The sequence below is a fragment of the Phoca vitulina genome, unplaced genomic scaffold (assembly GCF_004348235.1).
Source record: "Phoca vitulina isolate PV1807 unplaced genomic scaffold, GSC_HSeal_1.0 scaffold19, whole genome shotgun sequence".
NCBI classification, from domain to species: Eukaryota; Metazoa; Chordata; class Mammalia; order Carnivora; family Phocidae; genus Phoca; species Phoca vitulina.
This window is the reverse complement of record NW_022589722.1, coordinates 25327630-25343836: the sequence shown is the minus strand read 5'-3', so window position 1 is coordinate 25343836 and position 16207 is coordinate 25327630. Positions and strand designations below refer to the sequence as shown.

At 56.0% G+C, this 16207-nt stretch overlaps 1 protein-coding gene across 1 annotated transcript; it reads left to right on the top strand.

The window, feature by feature from the left end:
- The first annotated feature begins 98 nt into the window (after positions 1–98).
- DNAL4 (dynein axonemal light chain 4) lies at positions 99–12176 on the top strand. The gene is made up of 4 exons (XM_032416884.1): positions 99–198; positions 7899–8108; positions 9723–9806; positions 11091–12176. Exons 2-4 carry the CDS (start codon positions 8040–8042, stop codon positions 11253–11255), a joined length of 318 nt encoding a protein of 105 aa, XP_032272775.1. The 5' UTR covers positions 99–198; positions 7899–8039; the 3' UTR covers positions 11256–12176.
- The last annotated feature ends 4031 nt before the right edge of the window (positions 12177–16207 follow it).

Genomic DNA, 16207 nt, shown 5'->3' with positions numbered 1-16207 from the left:
CCTTACAAGCCTTGCGTTGTAGGGGGCCTTTAAAATTGATTGACACTTTTAGTCACCAATAAAAAGTGAAATTCCCGTTAACGTCCGGTGAGGGGGCAGGACTTCCTTGTTGTTGCTAAGACACTCTTGTTTCGCTCCTTGACAACCCTGGCGGGGGTGCGCTAGCTGCGGCCCCGGCTCCGGCCCCCGCGGGAGCAGGTGAGGCCCCGGGGTGCGGCGGGCAGCCGGGCGGGGAGGGCCGGCCCGAAGCGGGGCCGAGAGGCGTCGCAGGGCGGGTGGGGCCTCGCCCAACGCGGAGGCCCCACCTCGTCTCCTGCGTGCTGGTCCCCAGCCCCAGGTCCTCCCAACCCCCACACTTCGGGGACCTGCGAACTCGGCCGTGACAGATTAGCGGTGGCGACTCTGCGGGCTGCTCCTTCCCGCACACACCCGTCCCGCTGCGCGGTCCCCCATCCTCCTCGACCCGACTCCCCCCAGGACCTTGATTACCCCCCTCCCCGCAACGTTTCGCGGAGTAATTCCCCACTCCCGCGGCTGGACGGGTGGTCGCCATCGCCTTGGCCCAAACCGCTTGACTTGGACAGTTGGTGACGTGCTAGGATTCCAAGCTGGTCAGTTCCTTCTTTGGGCCTCAGTTTCCCCATCTGTAAATAGAAGTTGGGTTGAATAATCTCTAAGGCCTCTTCGACTCTGCCGTTCCAGGATGTGATTCTTTGACCCAGCTATAGGCTTCCCTGAGGATGTACCCATGGGAGTTCCCGGGTGTAGTGAAAAGAACTTGGCAAACCTAATTTGGATTCTCAATTACGGGACCTTAGCAAGTTATCTAACCTCCCTGGGCTCCAGTCTGACTGTATATGAAATCAGGATACAATAGGGCATCTCCTTGGGGGAATGCTGAGGATAATAGGAATTGAAGTATGAAGAGTCTAGTTAAGTGTGGCTTTAGTATTTGTTACTGCACTTCCTCTGTCTCTTACTTCCCCACACTCTCCCCCTCTGAGAAGTGTCACCAGTGCCTTTAGTGTCAGCCGTCATTTCTTCATGTGACCCTCAAATCCAGATCTCCTGCTCTGATCTTTCTCCTGGGCTTCCACGGTTAGGGATGCTTTGGGGCGGGGGTGAGGGTAGCATGAGTTATTATTGCTGTGGTGGTTGGACTCAATAGCTTCCTGTCTGTGCCCAATGATCATGATTTGGTGATGACCTCCTCCTGACAAGACACCTCCATTTTTTTTTTTTTAAGATTTTTATTTATTTGACAGAGACACAGCGAGAGAGGGAACACAAGCAGGGGGAGTGGGAGAGGGAGAAGCAGGCTTCCCATGGAGCAGGGAGCCCAATGCGGGGCTCGATCCCAGGACCCTGGGATCATGACCTGAGGTGAAGGCAGACGCTTAACGACTGAGCCACCCAGGTGCCCCAAGACACCTCCATTTGCATGTCTCACCAGCCACTTAAACTCAGTAGTTCTAAAATCAAACTGGCTCACGTCTTTACCTGTCCATCCGTTCTACCTGACTTGCCCTGTCTTTCTCAGTGGCGTGGCCATCCTCCCTCGCTCTGCCATGCCCCTCGCACTCAGGCGGTTGTCACTTTCCTTTGATTCTGCCTCCTTGAGGACCTCACATCTGCTCCATTCCTGAAGCTACCATCTTGGCTCAAGTCTTTAAGTCTTTAATGCCTGTCACCTGAGCCAGTGCTCTAGCTTCCTAACTGGTGTCCCAACCTCCAGTCTTTTCTGTTTACCCAGCCCACCAGAATAATTATCTGAAAACAATGCAATGTCACCAACCCCCAAGAGACCTCCCAAGGGCTTCTCATTTCCCACTAAAAATATCCACACTTCTCAAGCCTAGATTTTAGAGCCCTTCTGTACTTCCACAGCCCAAACCCCAGCATTTTTTCCCAGCCTTCTCTTTCCCTTCTCCTGTGCCAGGTTCTGTCCTTTAGCCAAATTGGACCGTTGGACTTTCCCAGAAAATGCTTTGAGCTTTCTGCTTGGATATCACTGTGTTTGTTCATCTCTCTGTCCAGTAGGTCTTCCTCACCTAGTCCACTTGCCAGGATTCCCACTCAGATTCTGCCCCTACCACCAACCTTTTCTTGCTGTCCTCTCCCCTGCCCCTTCCAGAATTCTCCTCCTCCCTCTGTCTGCATCTGCCTTGTGGCACGTACTGCGTTCTGCCATGATCCATAGTTAGTTCCTTGTGTATGTGTCTTGGTCTTTAAGACTGTAAGCTCCTTGAAAGCAGAGACTGTCTCTTGCTTATAGTGGAGTCGTTGAAAAGGCATAATCTTGGGCGCCTGGGTGGCTCAGTTGTTAAGCGTCTGCCTTCGGCTCAGGTCATGATCCCAGGGTCCTGGGATCGAGCCCCGCATCTGGCTCCCTGCTCAGCGGGAAGCCTGCTTCTCCCTCTCCCACTCCCCCTGCTTGTGTTCCCTCTCTCGCTGTGTCTCTCTGTCAAATAAATAAATAAAATCTTTAAAAAAAAAAAAAGGCATAATCTTGAAGTCCTATATACCTGAGGGAATCCTAGCTCCTCCATTTGTTAGCTGGGTAGAATGTCACTTTCCTTTTCTCAGCCATCATGGTCATCAGAAAATTAAGGATAATAGCACCTGTCTGACAGAGTTACTGGGGGTGGTGGACAGTAAATAAGATCCTATATGTAGGACACCCATCCTGTTGCCTTGCTCAAGGTCAGTGTTCAATAAATATTGAATGGATTTGATAGGTCCTCTCCCTTCCCAGGGGGCAAATGAAATATAATTTAACCACAATATAGATATCTGATGGGCTTCTGCCATGTGCCAGACACTGGTCTTTGCGCTCTGGGGCATCTACAGGAGAATAGTTAAGTCCTTCAGCCTCAGGTGATTGCTAGGCTGGACTCACGACACACTGCTAAGTCGTGACTGGTTATGAGATGTCACCAGTAATTAGCAATTGTGAATGATAAAAAACATAATCAGTGCTAACTCCAATTTATTTCTGTAATAATGTCATTCTTAGTCCCTTACGTTCAAATCTGTTCTCTTGAGTGGGAAAGGGGGGGTGGGAAACTGCGTAATTCACTGTCTGTGGGAAGCATCTGTTCTTGTGTAGAGCTAATAGCTGTGATGGTTATGACTTTTTGCTGTACTTTGTAGCTTGACAAAAATGTTTGGTATTTCATCCAAATTTGGGTATGTTGGTGAGGGGGTACCACGTGAGTCAATATTGTTTATTGTATCAGGTTACACATAAAGAAAATGTCTTGATCTCTTCATCTGTCCATCTCTCTTCCTCCTTTGTCTTCCCTCCCTCTGCTTAGTCTAAGGCACAGCAAAAGTGTTCACTGGACCTCAGTAAAATGAGAAAAAAATAAGGGCAGTGTTAAAAACACCACCAACAGCAGCAACTTCCTGTGTGTGTGTGTGTGTGTGTGTGTGTGTGCACCTGCGTGCACACACATGTGCGCACATGCATGCATGCGTGTGTGAAAGGTAACAGTCTTTTCCGAGGACTGTCTTTTATTCTGCAACCATCTCCTTCTAACTATTAAAACCTTCCTTTATAATAGATAATGTGTTTAATGCTCTTGCTCAGCATAATTTAAAAACGCAGTCCTGCGTTTGCTTCCCCCTTTCCAAGCTGATCTGTGAAATCCAGATCTTCCGTGGTGTTTCCTGACCTCACCACCATCTTGGATGAATGGCCCCAGGCCCTTAGGTTCCTCTCTCCTCCCCTTGCCAGCTTTGCTCTGTGTTTGCCAGAAGGCAGAGGGTAGACGTGGCCGGGAAAGGTGGGAGGATGACCGAGGTACACAAGTGTGTATCCTGGACATGGCTGGAAGCCGGTGTGCCTGGAAGGTGGCTGGACTGGGAGATGCTGAGAATTGAAGCTATTTGCATTTCTGTCTGTCTCCTACTTGCTTGTGACTGGGAAAAAGGCATAGAAGGTAGAATTAGAAGAGTAGGTATGGGTTTGGATCCCGGCTCTCTCATTGCTGGCTGTGTACCTTTGGGCGAGCCCCAAAACCTCTCTGAGCCCCAGGTGCCTAATCTGAGAACGGGGAGTGGATGCTGCCCCCACAGGTTGTTATGGGGTGAGATGAAACAACGAAGGTGAAAACCCAGTGTACCCACACCACTAGCGCTGGCCCCAACTTGGTCTACAGAATTTCCTTGTGGCTTATCCTTGTGGATATCCATGCTAATACCGTGGTTTGCAGAGTGACAACTCAGTAAGTATTGGTTTGTCTGGCTGAATGTTTAGATGTTTAGTGAGCTGGCATATGAAGAAAGACATTGCAGGTCCCCCTCCGAGTGACCAGTAACAAGAGCTGACATTTACTGTGAGGTAGTCTATGCTCTACCCCAATTTCCAGATGAGAAAACTAAGGCTTAGAGAGAGAAACACTTGTCTGAGACTTGAGATGTGAATTTGGACCTGCCCGTGGAGCCTGCACCCGACCACCGCCCCGTCCTGCTCTGAGTGTGTCCTCCCATCTCTCGGATCCTGGGGGTGGTTACCAGGGGCGCCCCGAGGTCCACAGGCCAGGAGGGTTCTGGGCATTGAGTGGCTGGGGGCACCCCCAGAGGACTGGCAGGCACTTTGGGCCTTATTTCCCAGAATTCCTTCATTTCTCCCCCATCCTCTAGCCCTCTTCAGGATTCTTCCGAAATGCTTCAGAAGCAAAACAATACCTTGTGACTGAGGTCAGTGTCCCAGAAGAACAAGGCCCAGATAGCAGGACAGGGGCACTGGCTGTTCCAAGGCGATGACAGGAAGAGCCCTGTCTGTGCCCCCTGTTGCCTGGGGGAAGCCTCGCAGCGGACACGGGCGAGGCTGGGTCAAGCTCGCGGAGGCGCCCTTGGGCGGAGAGAGGGCGCGGCTGCCACCAGCTTGGTGCACCAGGACATCCTGGGACTGGTACCCAAGAGATTCAACGACCCTGGCCGTGGGCACACTTGCATTATTAAAGGGCTCTCTTTTAGGCCTGATGGGACTTCTTTCTGGCCTGGAGCTATCAGGCACACGCTCATTTGCATGGAAGATTGATAAGGTTATTAAAACCTCTGGGTCTGCTATTTTTGGTAGCGTTCTTCCAGCCGGGTTCTAAATCACGGCTGAATGACTATAGCTGGACTGTAACGATACAGCATCATAAAAGATTCTCCTGCCTTTCTGTATTTGGAAGCACATCATCTATAACTGTTCCTTTTTATTCTCTAAGTCTCATCCCTTTTGGATCCCCAGAAGTACAGGTAGTGGTTAGGAAGAGCCATTTGCACTTGTGGTCCTTAATCAGCGTGCTTGAGTAATGTTGAAGCCCTGGCTAGTGGCAGGCGGCAGCGCAGTGAGAACCGTGTGCAGGGTTTTGCCATTTCCAAATGCTCACAGGCCTCTAATTGGTGCTCGCGGTGGATCTCTAAGAACGAGAAGATGGGTTTCTCCCATTTCACAGAGGAGGAAACCAAGGCTCAGGTGCAATTACTTGCCCAAGGCTACAAAGCAAGGGAGAGAGTAGAATTCACTTTGGTTATAGAACAGGCATTCAAGCCTAAATACTCTGCCTCATGGGTCTCCACAACCCCCCCTCCAAAAAATACCTGTCCCCGTGGCTCTTCCCCCTTTGTTCCTGAAGGATGGACTTTGGTAATACCTGTGGCCTCCTGAGTCCTGTTTCATCAGGATTCCATATTCTCGGGTCCACAGACCCTGAGCAGCCACAGCCCCTGCCCTCCCCCAGGGCAGGCATGTACACGCTCGCCTCTGGATTCTCTTCCAGGCCACTCCAGGCCAGCACTTGTGAGCCCCGAGGAGGAATTGGATCGAATTGAAATATTTAGGAGGAAGAGGCCCCAGCAGCTGCTGAGGACCCAGTGTTCAGCATTTTCAGCTGAAAATCTTGGGAGGTCAACAAACCTTAGAGCCTTTAGCCTTTGATCATCACACCTGGATGATGTGGAGGGGGCGGCAAGCAAGTGGCCTTGGTGAAAACCGGGAGGACAGGATGGAATTGGAGATTGGCCTTCACATTAATGAGCAAAGACCAAAGGATTCACTGGATTTTGTGAAAGAAGAAACACGAGCAGAAAGTACAATGAGGTGGTGCCTGGTCGTTTGCCAGCTTCCACATAGAGACAAAAATCGCTAATATCCGAGTGCTCCAGATGCCCAGACTTGATGAGCTAAGAGGAGCTGTGTAGAAATCAGGTGGTAGAGTCGGGGGCAGGCTCCAGCCTTGTGCGAGGGAGCCCACCAAATGCGGGGGGGGTGCGGAAGGCTTCTGAGGCACCAGAGAGAGGGAGAAAATGGAGGGCATGGCCCGGAAAAAGTGCACAGAAAGCTCAGCGCTCGGCCACATGGGGGTTGAGTTCACGTTGGAACGGTGGTCACGACAGGCCAGACGTCAGACGTGTACTTCACTGGTGGCGGCTGGCTGGAGGCCGGTTTCGTGGGAGCCTCCCGTGCGTGGGCGCTGTGAGGAGGGCCCAGGCCGGACACCAGCCCTGCTGCTCACCAGCTGAGGCCTCGGGCCAACGAAGTAACGGCTTCAGGCCTCCCCACGGGGTCGCTGCAGCAGCAGGGCCCTAGGGACCGGAAACCTAGCAGATGGCACCTATCGTCACTGCCCGTTAGTTACTCTGCCAGGCATCTTCCGGCTTTGGTGGCTGTGCCATGAAACAAACCTTTTTGGAACTGTGAGACATGCTGGAGGAACGTTATCGGGTTGTATTTGTCTAGCATGGATGGTTAAACAGGGTTCATAGCACGGTGGTTTGTATGCATTTAGATCAGCACTTCTTTTTTTTAAATTTATTTTTGAGAGAGAGAGCACTTGAGCAGGAGCCAGGGGGACAGGCAGAGGGAGAAGCAGACTCCCCACTGAGCAGGGAGCCCGATGTGGGACTCGATCCCGGGACCCTGGGATCATGACCTGGGCCGAAGGCAGATGCTTAACGGACTGAGCCACCCAGGTGCCCTAGATCAGTACTTCTTCTGAGATGAAAAAGTCCTTTGAATTACAGGATAAATTGAATTGTAGAATAACGAGAGACACCAGGATTTCTAGCAATGCTCCCAGACATTTAGGATCCAGGCTCATCTCTTTAGGAAAAGTCCCATCTGTTACATATAACTAGACCTGAAAAGAAAAAAATCCAAACATATGTATTAGGCTTTATACCTTTCTGTTCACATGCACGCACATTCTCTCATGTATGTGGCCACGTGCCGGGCCCTGTGTTAGCCGCTTTACATACATTGTCTCATCTGATCTCTTACAGCCCCAAGAGATAGATGGGACTTCCCCCCGTGTTACTGATGAGGCATCTGAGGCCCAAGGCCACGCTGCTGGTGAACAGTAGAACCAGCACTAATGCCCAGGCCTTACACCCTCTGACCAGCCAGATGGGACAGGGAGGTCGAAGCTGGGAGCCGGGCACGCCCGGGAGGACACGGAGCATCACTGCTCCCGTTCCTTCCATAGATCAGGGACCTGTGGAAGGAGGTACTTGCTTGTCCATAAGCCCAGGATTAGCAATCTTGACCTTGACATTTAACTTTCTAGCCACGTGTGCGGGGAAGTAAGGGCCACGCACATTAGTGTTCCTGCAGGGTTGCTGCGTTTGTTAATTGCCGGCTCAAGCTCCACCCTCGGCCTGGCCCGCCGTCGGTATTTGTCTTGATAATGACAGTGTGAGCTTACAGCAGCATACAGTGTGTTCTTACCGGTCCCAGCAGCTCGTGTTGACTCATCCTCCCGTCTGTAGACTTGCTGGCCATTTGGAAAAGGATGTGGAGGAGTTAAGACGGGGAGGTGTCACACTGTCAGTGAGACATTTCTAATTTGTGATGTATAGGTTTAAAGCCAACTCTTTCTCCTGGTTTTTCCTGTTTTCTACAGCACCCCTTGAGGAAAGACATTTTCTGCTCCCACCCAGCTGGCAGGGACTGCTTCCTAAATCTCCCGGGGTGTCTTCACTGCCAGTGCCAACGCCTCCTGAAGGCCCCACTCTCTCCCTCCAGTGGCCACAGTGGAAGGATCATGGGAGAAACAGAAGGGAAGAAAGAGGAGGCTGATTATAAGCGACTGCAGACCTTCCCTCTGGTCAGGGTAAGCCGCAGGGGAGGGAGGCAGGGCGGCCCGCAGGAGCTCGTTCCCTGCAGGACAGCAGAAGGAGGAAGTGAGGGGCTCTGCGGGCTCAGATCTAGAGGTCTGGGAGTCGACAGCGCTTCAGTCCATCATCCATTCTTTCATTCGACGAGTCTTTCCTTAGGCCACCTACTACGTGTTGGGCACTGTTCTAGGCACTGTGGACATAGCAGTGAACAACAGAGGCCCAGGCCACATGAAAGAGAGGCTTAAGGAACAGAACTCAGGTAATTAGTGCTATAAAGAAAAATAAAGCAGGTGTATGGGGCTAGAGAGGAGAGGTTAGCTTCTGGAAAGAGTTCTCTGATCTCTGACTTGAATAAAGTTGGGGAGAAAGCCTTGTGGATGTCTGGGGAAGAACATTTGAAGCAGGGGAAATGGCAAGCACAGAAAACCCGAGGTGGGAGTGAGCTCCGAGTTTTGGAGGAACAGAAAGATCGGAGTGCGGACGTGGGTGGCGGGACGTGAGGGCCAGAGTGACAGCCGGCCAGACCTCACAGGTGGGCCAGCCACCCCGACAGACATGGTGACAAACAAGGATTCTGTCCTGAGTTCAAAGGCAAACAGTGGATGTTTTAAACAGAGGAGTAATGTGATCCATTTGATGTTTCTAAAAGCTCACTCCAGCTGTTGTAAGGAGAATGGATTTTAGGGGACCAGAGTGGAAGTGGGGAGACCAATGAGGATGCTACTTCAGGGGCCCAGAGAGATGAAGGGGTGGCTGGGTCCAGGTCATGGCATGGAGGTAGACATGGTCACACTCAGGACAGATCTTGAAGGTCAAGACAGTAGAACTCACTGGTGCCTTGGGTGCCAGGTACAAGGGCACACGATAGTCAGGATAACTCCCAGGGTTGGTTTTTTCCAGAACTTAGGAGAGAAAATGGAAGGAAGTTGGAGGAAGAGCAGGCTTGTGGGGAAAGTCGAGTTATCTTTTGGACATCTCAGTGAGCTTGTCAAGTAGACGGTTGCATGTAGGAGTCTGGAGCCCCCAGAAGAGGTTATAACTGGGAATGAAAATGTGGGAGCCCTCCCTGTGTAGAAGATAGACAGATCCACAGGACGGGCTGGGATCTGCTGGAGAGGAGATTGCTGGAGAAGCCAGAGGGCGGAGACGAAGCCCAGGACCACCCTGCAGTCGGGGGGGCTGGGGGGGGTTTGCCAGCAAAGTGGACGAGAAAGAGCAGCCAGAGACGGGAAAAGCCAGGAGCCATCGAGAGCGGCTGAGCTGTCTCTCCAGGCTTTTGGGGTGACATCCAGCTGTGTTCTGCGGCCGCTTCTAAACTGTTTCCGTAACCGGCATCCTCTCCTGCCCGGGCCAGCCTGCTTCCCCGGGGCTGCTGGCTGGAACGCGATGCTGATGAAGCTTCGTGCCCTTGCAGGGGGGCCTGGGTGTGAGAGCCTGCTTGGTTCCACTGGATTCCACGCCCCGAGTCCGGAGATGAGTCACCTCTCTGGGCTGCACCAGAGCAGCTCCCCAGTGTCCGTGCCTTAAGCTTGGGACAGAGAGGCCAGCCCAGAAGGCCAGGTCACGGGCTAAGCCTCTCTCTGTTTGTCCCCCTGCCCTGTCTCTAGCACTCGGACATGCCAGAGGAGATGCGAGTGGAGACCATGGAGCTATGCGTCACGGCCTGTGAGAAATTCTCCAACAACAACGAGGTATTGTCATCGGTACAGGTGGCCTCTTGTGCCTTTGGTGACCCCCGTGGGTGAACCAGGTGGCCTCCATCCCCACATCCAGCTCCAGAGAGTCCTGCTGGGACGACTAGCGCCTTCCTTGGAAGCGTTCGAAGCCCGAGGAAGGCCAGGAAGGGAAGGGGCTGGTGCTGTCTCCGGGCACTGGTCTGCTGGTCGCGCCCAGCCCTGGAGGGCCCTCCGTGCCACCGCTGCCTCTGTTCCCTGTCTCAGGTGGCCTGCCCAATAGGCTGCCTTTCCCCTTGGCTCCATCCCAGGGGAGAACAGGGCCCGGCCAGGCATTCATTCATGTATCCACTCATCCGTTCAGAAAAGATGTGAAATGCCATCTCTCGGGCCAGTCGCTGTTCTAGGTGCTGGGGCCGCGGCCATTAGGCACTGACGCAGGAACGTCGTTCATCAGTCTGGTGACGAGGGAGAAAGTCAGTAACGTGGCAGCCAGTGGGGAGGCAGACCGTGGCCGGCGAGAGCCTGGGCTTTGGGCCAGCGAGACCCAAGTTCAAATGCTGTCTCCAGCCCTTCCTAGCTCTTTAACCTTGGACAAGCCATTTCCCATCTCGGAGCCCCGGTGTCCCAGTCTGTAGTGGGGAGTCAGGTGCTGCGTCCTCGCTGGGCGCTGGTGAGGACGTGTGTGCTGAGGCGGTCCGGGCCAGCCGCCTGGCACGCTCGTGGTGCTCGGCACGCATCTGCGTGTGGGACTCACCCTCCAAGGCTGGGTCCCCTGCCCCTCCCTAGACTTCTTCGAAAAAGCCAGCACAGGAAGGAGTGGGGACTGTTGCCCTAACTGAGGGAAGCAGTCCAGCTTCTCTTCCGGGAGCCCCCCAAACCCATTAGGGAAAAGGCTTTCTGTCCCCTGAAGATAAAGCTGACAGCTCGCAGTGAGGATAACCGCGTAGGGTCTGCGGACTGCTGTCGGGCGCGTCGCTGCGCGTCACTGCGGCCCGAGCACCGCCTGGCGCTGCGAGCGCCAGAGTACCTAAGTGGCAGGGCCAGAGCTCGGACCCGGGTCTGCTTCCCCTCCCCCGTCGGTATCTTCTGGACAGCTGGGGTCACGTCTGTCCTTCCGTCCCTGTGTACTAGCCCCCTGGCAGCGCAGGGGTGGGGGGCAGTGTGGAAACCCTTCCTGAAGGTTCCGGGAGCAGGAGAACAACAGGAGGGCAACAGGCTCCTCTCTTGCCAAGATTCCCAGAGAGGGGGTTGACTCGTGCACCCTCTCTCCCCACCTGACGAGCGTCCTCTTCTTCCCAGAGCGCTGCCAAGATGATCAAGGAGACAATGGATAAGAAGTTCGGCTCCTCCTGGCACGTGGTCATCGGCGAGGGCTTTGGGTTTGAGATCACACATGAGGTGAAGAACCTCCTGTACCTGTACTTCGGGGGGACCCTGGCTGTGTGTGTCTGGAAGTGCTCCTGACGCCGTCCCCACCCCGGCCCCCGGCCCCGCAGGGCCTCTTCCTGCCACCCCTCGGGGCTGGGGAGCAGCCCCAGGCAGCTCGTGGTGTGTCAGAGGAGAGTCTGGGGTCTTTCCTTTGGCCCTTTCCTACGAGTCTCTGAGCCACGCCCAGTGTGTGAGCGTGTGGACCCGTCTTCCCCCAGGCCCCCAGCGTGTGAACGGGTCAGGCTGTGGTCTCGATGCAGGGGAGGGGTGGGAAATGTGACAGGGTAGGAGGGCGGGAAGGTGGTGTTCTTCTCCCCAGGACATGCCAGCCCCAAGGCTGCTGTCCCCTTGCCTCCCGGGAGCCCCCTGCCCGACCACCCCCAGCACTGCTGGCAGGGGTCCACTGTCCTGGTCTTCAGTGGCCGTAGGCAGATGGCCCCACGAGGAGCCTGTCCTCTCAGGGGACACTGGCAGCGTCTCCCCTTGTCCTCTGGAGAAGTGGCGGCCCCCTCCGGAAGCCCCTTCCCCAATCGGATCCCAGGCTGAACAAACCACTGCATCTCATTGGGCCAATCGCTCCCTAGTCCCCGGCTTTGGCGTGAGGACCCTGCAGCCTTCCCCCCACCCCCGCAACCTCTGGCCACATGAACCTTTTGTACCGCCTCCACCCCGCGCACTCAGTACCCCGGGCAGAGGGGGTGGGCGTCACTGAGCCTCCGGCGAGGCTCCCGGGCCAGGAGTGCACTCACCATGAGGCCTGTTTCGGCAGGGAATCCTGGCCTGCCGGCCACTGCTCATCAGGGACCGCATGCTAATTTGTACTTCTTATCTCTGCTGGGTTTTCTATATTCTTTTTTGAGCGTGGGGAGAAGGGTTTTAGTAGAAGGGTGAATCCTATTTTACACAGCGGTCTTATTTATATAAATGTCTTGGTTTTTACAATTAAAGTGACCAAAAACGGACCTCGATCTACAGCCTCTTGAGGTTTCGGGGGGGGGGGGGGGGGGGGGGGGGGGGGGATGGGCTCAGGATCCCCAGGCTGTGTTGGGTCCCGGAGCCCAGGGAGTCTTCTGGCTGAATGGCAAGGCTCCTGGAACCTGTGCCCAGGCACAGCCCCGCTCGCCGGGGCCCTGCCCCCTCACCAGTGCGTCCCGGGGAGGGGCTGCAGGCCGTTGCTGGGGCCACGTGGACACCAATTGAGACACCCTCGGTGGCCAGACTGAGCTGCCATAGCCATAAAGATGCTTTCAGCCTCACATAATGGAGTTTTAGTTCGAAGGTGTTCATTCAACGGCTGTTGAGGGCCAGGCCCCGGGGGCAGGGACACAAAGATGGAAAAGCCACAGACCCTGCCCTTCGTGCGCTCACGGTCTGGTGAGGTCTGGTGCGGAGGAACATTTGACCCCAGTTGTTTCAGCTGGACAGGAAAAATGATGTGACCAAAGATAGGCCAGGGCCCTCCAGGAGGAGGAAGGGGTGCCTCCATGCCCAGCCGGGGGAATGGGGGTGGCCTCTGATGGCTGAGGCCTGAAATAGCTCTTGAACAGGGAGGGGGCTTCCCTGGGGGAGGGGCTGCCCCAGGCCAAGAGGCGGTGGGAGTAAAGACTCAGGAGGCAGAAGTGAGTTGAGGATGAGGGGGGCACACTGTGCAACTGTGAAGCCCCTCCCGCTCAGGGGCTGGCCTCTCAATTCAAGTCTCAGACCCTAAAATGCTGGGCAGAGCTGGGGCAGTCTGTCCTTCCCCGCAGCCTATGTGCCCCCTGCCCACGGGGCCTTCCTGAGATGGCCCACCTAGGACACTCAGGCCGCGGAGTCTCGGCGCCTGGCCCAGCCGCGCCCTTCCAAGGCTGAGTCCAGTTGTAACCAGATGTGTCAACAGGTGTCCTGGATGGCGTGGCTTCAGGCCGCTCGGGTGCGCTCAAAGACCAGTGCGCCTGCGCAGGGAGACTGGCGCCGTCGGGTCCGTCGTGGACGTAAGTGCTTGCTGAGTTGGTGCCCTGAGGGGTCCTGACAGTGCAGTGGGGCGCACAAGAACTGGAAGTCGAGGTCCCCCCAAAGGCCGACTCAAGGCTGGAGAGACTGGGGGCACACAGAGAGGAGTGACAGGAGAGGGGGCGCCGAGGCCTGGAATAGCTATGGTTTATTGACTGCCTGCTTTGCGTCTGTTCTCTCCTTTAATCTGCCACCCGAGGCTGCCAAACAGGGAGGCTGGCTCAGCCTGCAGGCGAGGTGGCGGGGGCGGCATCTGGGAGCGTGGGCTTCTGAGGTCCTCCGATCTGGCTCAGGCCTGGCCTGCTCTTCCTAACCTCTCTGTGCCTCGGTTGCTTTGTCTGCAGAATGGGAATAGGAAGCACCAGGCTCCGGAGGTCGTTGGGGGTCTCCGGGCCTGCCTCTGGAGCAGGTGACGCCCCAGGGCTGCGCTGTTAGTGTCTTCCCAGCTGACACCCAGCCCTTCAGGATGGGGTGGAGCCTCGGCGAGATGGGGCTAGTAAGGGGCTGGCCTGCACAGGCCTGTGATACAGTGGTGCTCCTTGGGTCCAGGCAGAGGACCCCCTCCCCGCTTGCCACCCCGCTCCCGCTCCCACAGAAGGTCTAGTCACTGTCGGGCCAGGTCAGGTGACCGGGCACCATGGCAGCTGTGTCTCCGCCAGCATGGTCACCCCGACCTTCCCCACAGGGCCCTCCCCACTCCTGGCCAGTGGTTCAACAAGCATCCGCAGACAGGAGCTGAAGAGGAGAGGGAGATAATGAAGGACACACCATCCTTGGCAGTGAATGGTTTGAGGTCTGTTGAGGAGGACAGACCCAGAAGAGAAAAGCAGATGCTTTGAAGTCATCCACAAGGAGGAGAGAGGGGGCAGGGTTCACGGAAATACGAGGTTCAGAAAAGGAGCAACTCACTGCCCAGGGCACGGGGTGGGGAAGCTTCCAGAGTAGGTGGCATTGAGCTAGGCCCTGGCATTTTCCAGGGGTGGGGAGGCAGGGGGAAGGTGCCATCGGCTGAGGGAGCAGCGTGTAGCTACACGGGGGCCCGAGGACACCGCTGAGATGCTCTGGGAAGTGGGGCAGTTGGACTGGAGTTGACCAAAGGGCAAGAGGGGAAGGGAGTGGGCTGAAGGTGAAGGCTGTGCTGGGGTTGAGAAGGAAGAAAATGCCGTCTGTTGAGTGTGTCCCACTTGGCAGGCACCGGGCTCCCTCCCTCATGACCACGATGTCTTGTGTCCTCAGCAGACCTCCCAGGCGGTAGTCACTGTCCCCGTTTACAGATGAGGAATCTGAGGTTGGGAGGATGAGCTGTCTTGCCCAGGGTCCAGCGGGGAAGCCACTAGCCAGAACCTGAGCCTCGGCCTGCGGGCCTTCCCTGGCCCTGCTCGTCTCTGCACCGGCTCTATTCGCCGGCCTTCTGTGCGCCCCACACGCGGCATAGGGCTGGGGTCGCCCCGGTCTGTCAGTGCCTCGGTCCATCCGGCTCCTGGCGGCGTACTCCCACTGGCCCCTGGCCGCCACCGGGCCCTCCTCTCACACCAAGCAGCCCCCGGGCATTGACTTAGCAGATCGGGGCCGCAGGCCTGCAGCCCGGCCGGCCTGTCCCTGCACACTGTGTGCAGGAGCAATGGCTCACCCGCTCACACCTCCGTCCCTGTGGCCAGACCCCGCCGGAGCCGGGGTGGTAGATGCTGGCAGCCCCCCTTAGAGGCTGGCGCACAGGGCTCCGTCCCTCTGCCTGGGAGAGCAGTGAGTGCTGGCCAAAGGAAACTGCCCCCCGCCGACACTGGGGCGGTTAGTGGGAGAAGGTGAAGGGGGAGGACCTGGTACGACAGTGGACCTTCGACTGTCGACTGTCGCTGCGTGCCACCAAGGGGCAGGCTGCCTTTGAAGTGCTCCGTGTGGCCTCAGGAGAAATCCGGTGAATATTTAATGTCGTCTTAGAAGGGAAGCCGAGAAGCTCCAGGATCCCACTTAACCTACTTCCTGCCTCTCTGGAGAACAGGCAGGCAGGGCTTGTCCCCTTGGGTTGTGGGGTCCCAGCGCAAACCAGTGCCCCCCCACCCCAAGCAGGAGCGACTGAGCTGGGAAGCAGCTTTCAGCTCCTTCAGGAGAGAAGCAGGCAACATCTGAGTGCACCCTGTGGACCCTCCCCCGTTTGGGAGGGGGATTGGGAAAGTTTAGCCACAATCGCCACCCTGTTCTATTTTCCTTTTGTTCTTCTCATCTCATATTTAAAGCAACCACCTCCCACTACCAGCTGCTGTCTTCAATCCTTGGAAAGGCCCAGGGGGGGGGGGTTGGGGGGGGGGGGAAGAGCACGCTTAGGAGGCAGGAGAGCTGAATTCGTATTAATAATATTCCCAAACTACCGGGGGCGCCTGGGTGGCTCAGTCGTTAGGCGTCTGCCTTCGGCTCAGGTCGTGATCCCAGGGTCCTGGGATCGAGCCCCGCATCGGGCTCCCTGCTCAGCGGGAAGCCTGCTTCTCCCTCTCCCACTCCCCCTGCTTGTGTTCCCTCTCTCGCTGTGTCTCTGTCAAATAAATGAATAAAATCTTAAAAAAAAAAAAAAATTCCCAAACTACCAAGCGTGCCACGCACTTCCCTGAGCATTTTCCAGACTCAAGCTCATTGAATTCGGCCACCACTCTGAGGAGGTACTGTCCACGTCCCTCTCTCCACGTGGGGCATCGAAGTGCAGAGAGGTGAAGCTCCAGGTCACGGGGGGAGGCGGAGGCAGAGCCGGGCTTCACCGTAGGCCGGGGACACCAGAGCCCCCGCATCTAAAGCTCTCTAGCAGTCTGCCCGCTGTCTCCTCGCCTGCAAAGTAGGGTTCCCAGCCCCTGCCCTGCCTCCTTCCCGGGATGACTGTGGCACTCGGCAGATGCTGGCCATGGACATGGAAGTGCTTTCAGGTGGGAAGGGCTAATCCAGGATTTGGGCCAGGGCCGGTCTGGGGTGCCATCCTGCACCCTAGGGCCTCCTGGTCCCGGGATGCATTG

Excerpts from the sequence above, each read along its gene's own strand:
- DNAL4 (XM_032416884.1), top strand. The coding sequence starts at position 8,040 with ATGGGAGAAACAGAAGGGAAGAAAGAGGAGGCTGATTATAAGCGACTG. Across the intron at positions 8,109-9,722 it reads AGACCTTCCCTCTGGTCAGG|CACTCGGACATGCCAGAGGA; the intron begins GTAAGCCGCAGG and ends CCCTGTCTCTAG. Across the intron at positions 9,807-11,090 it reads AATTCTCCAACAACAACGAG|AGCGCTGCCAAGATGATCAA; the intron begins GTATTGTCATCG and ends TCTTCTTCCCAG.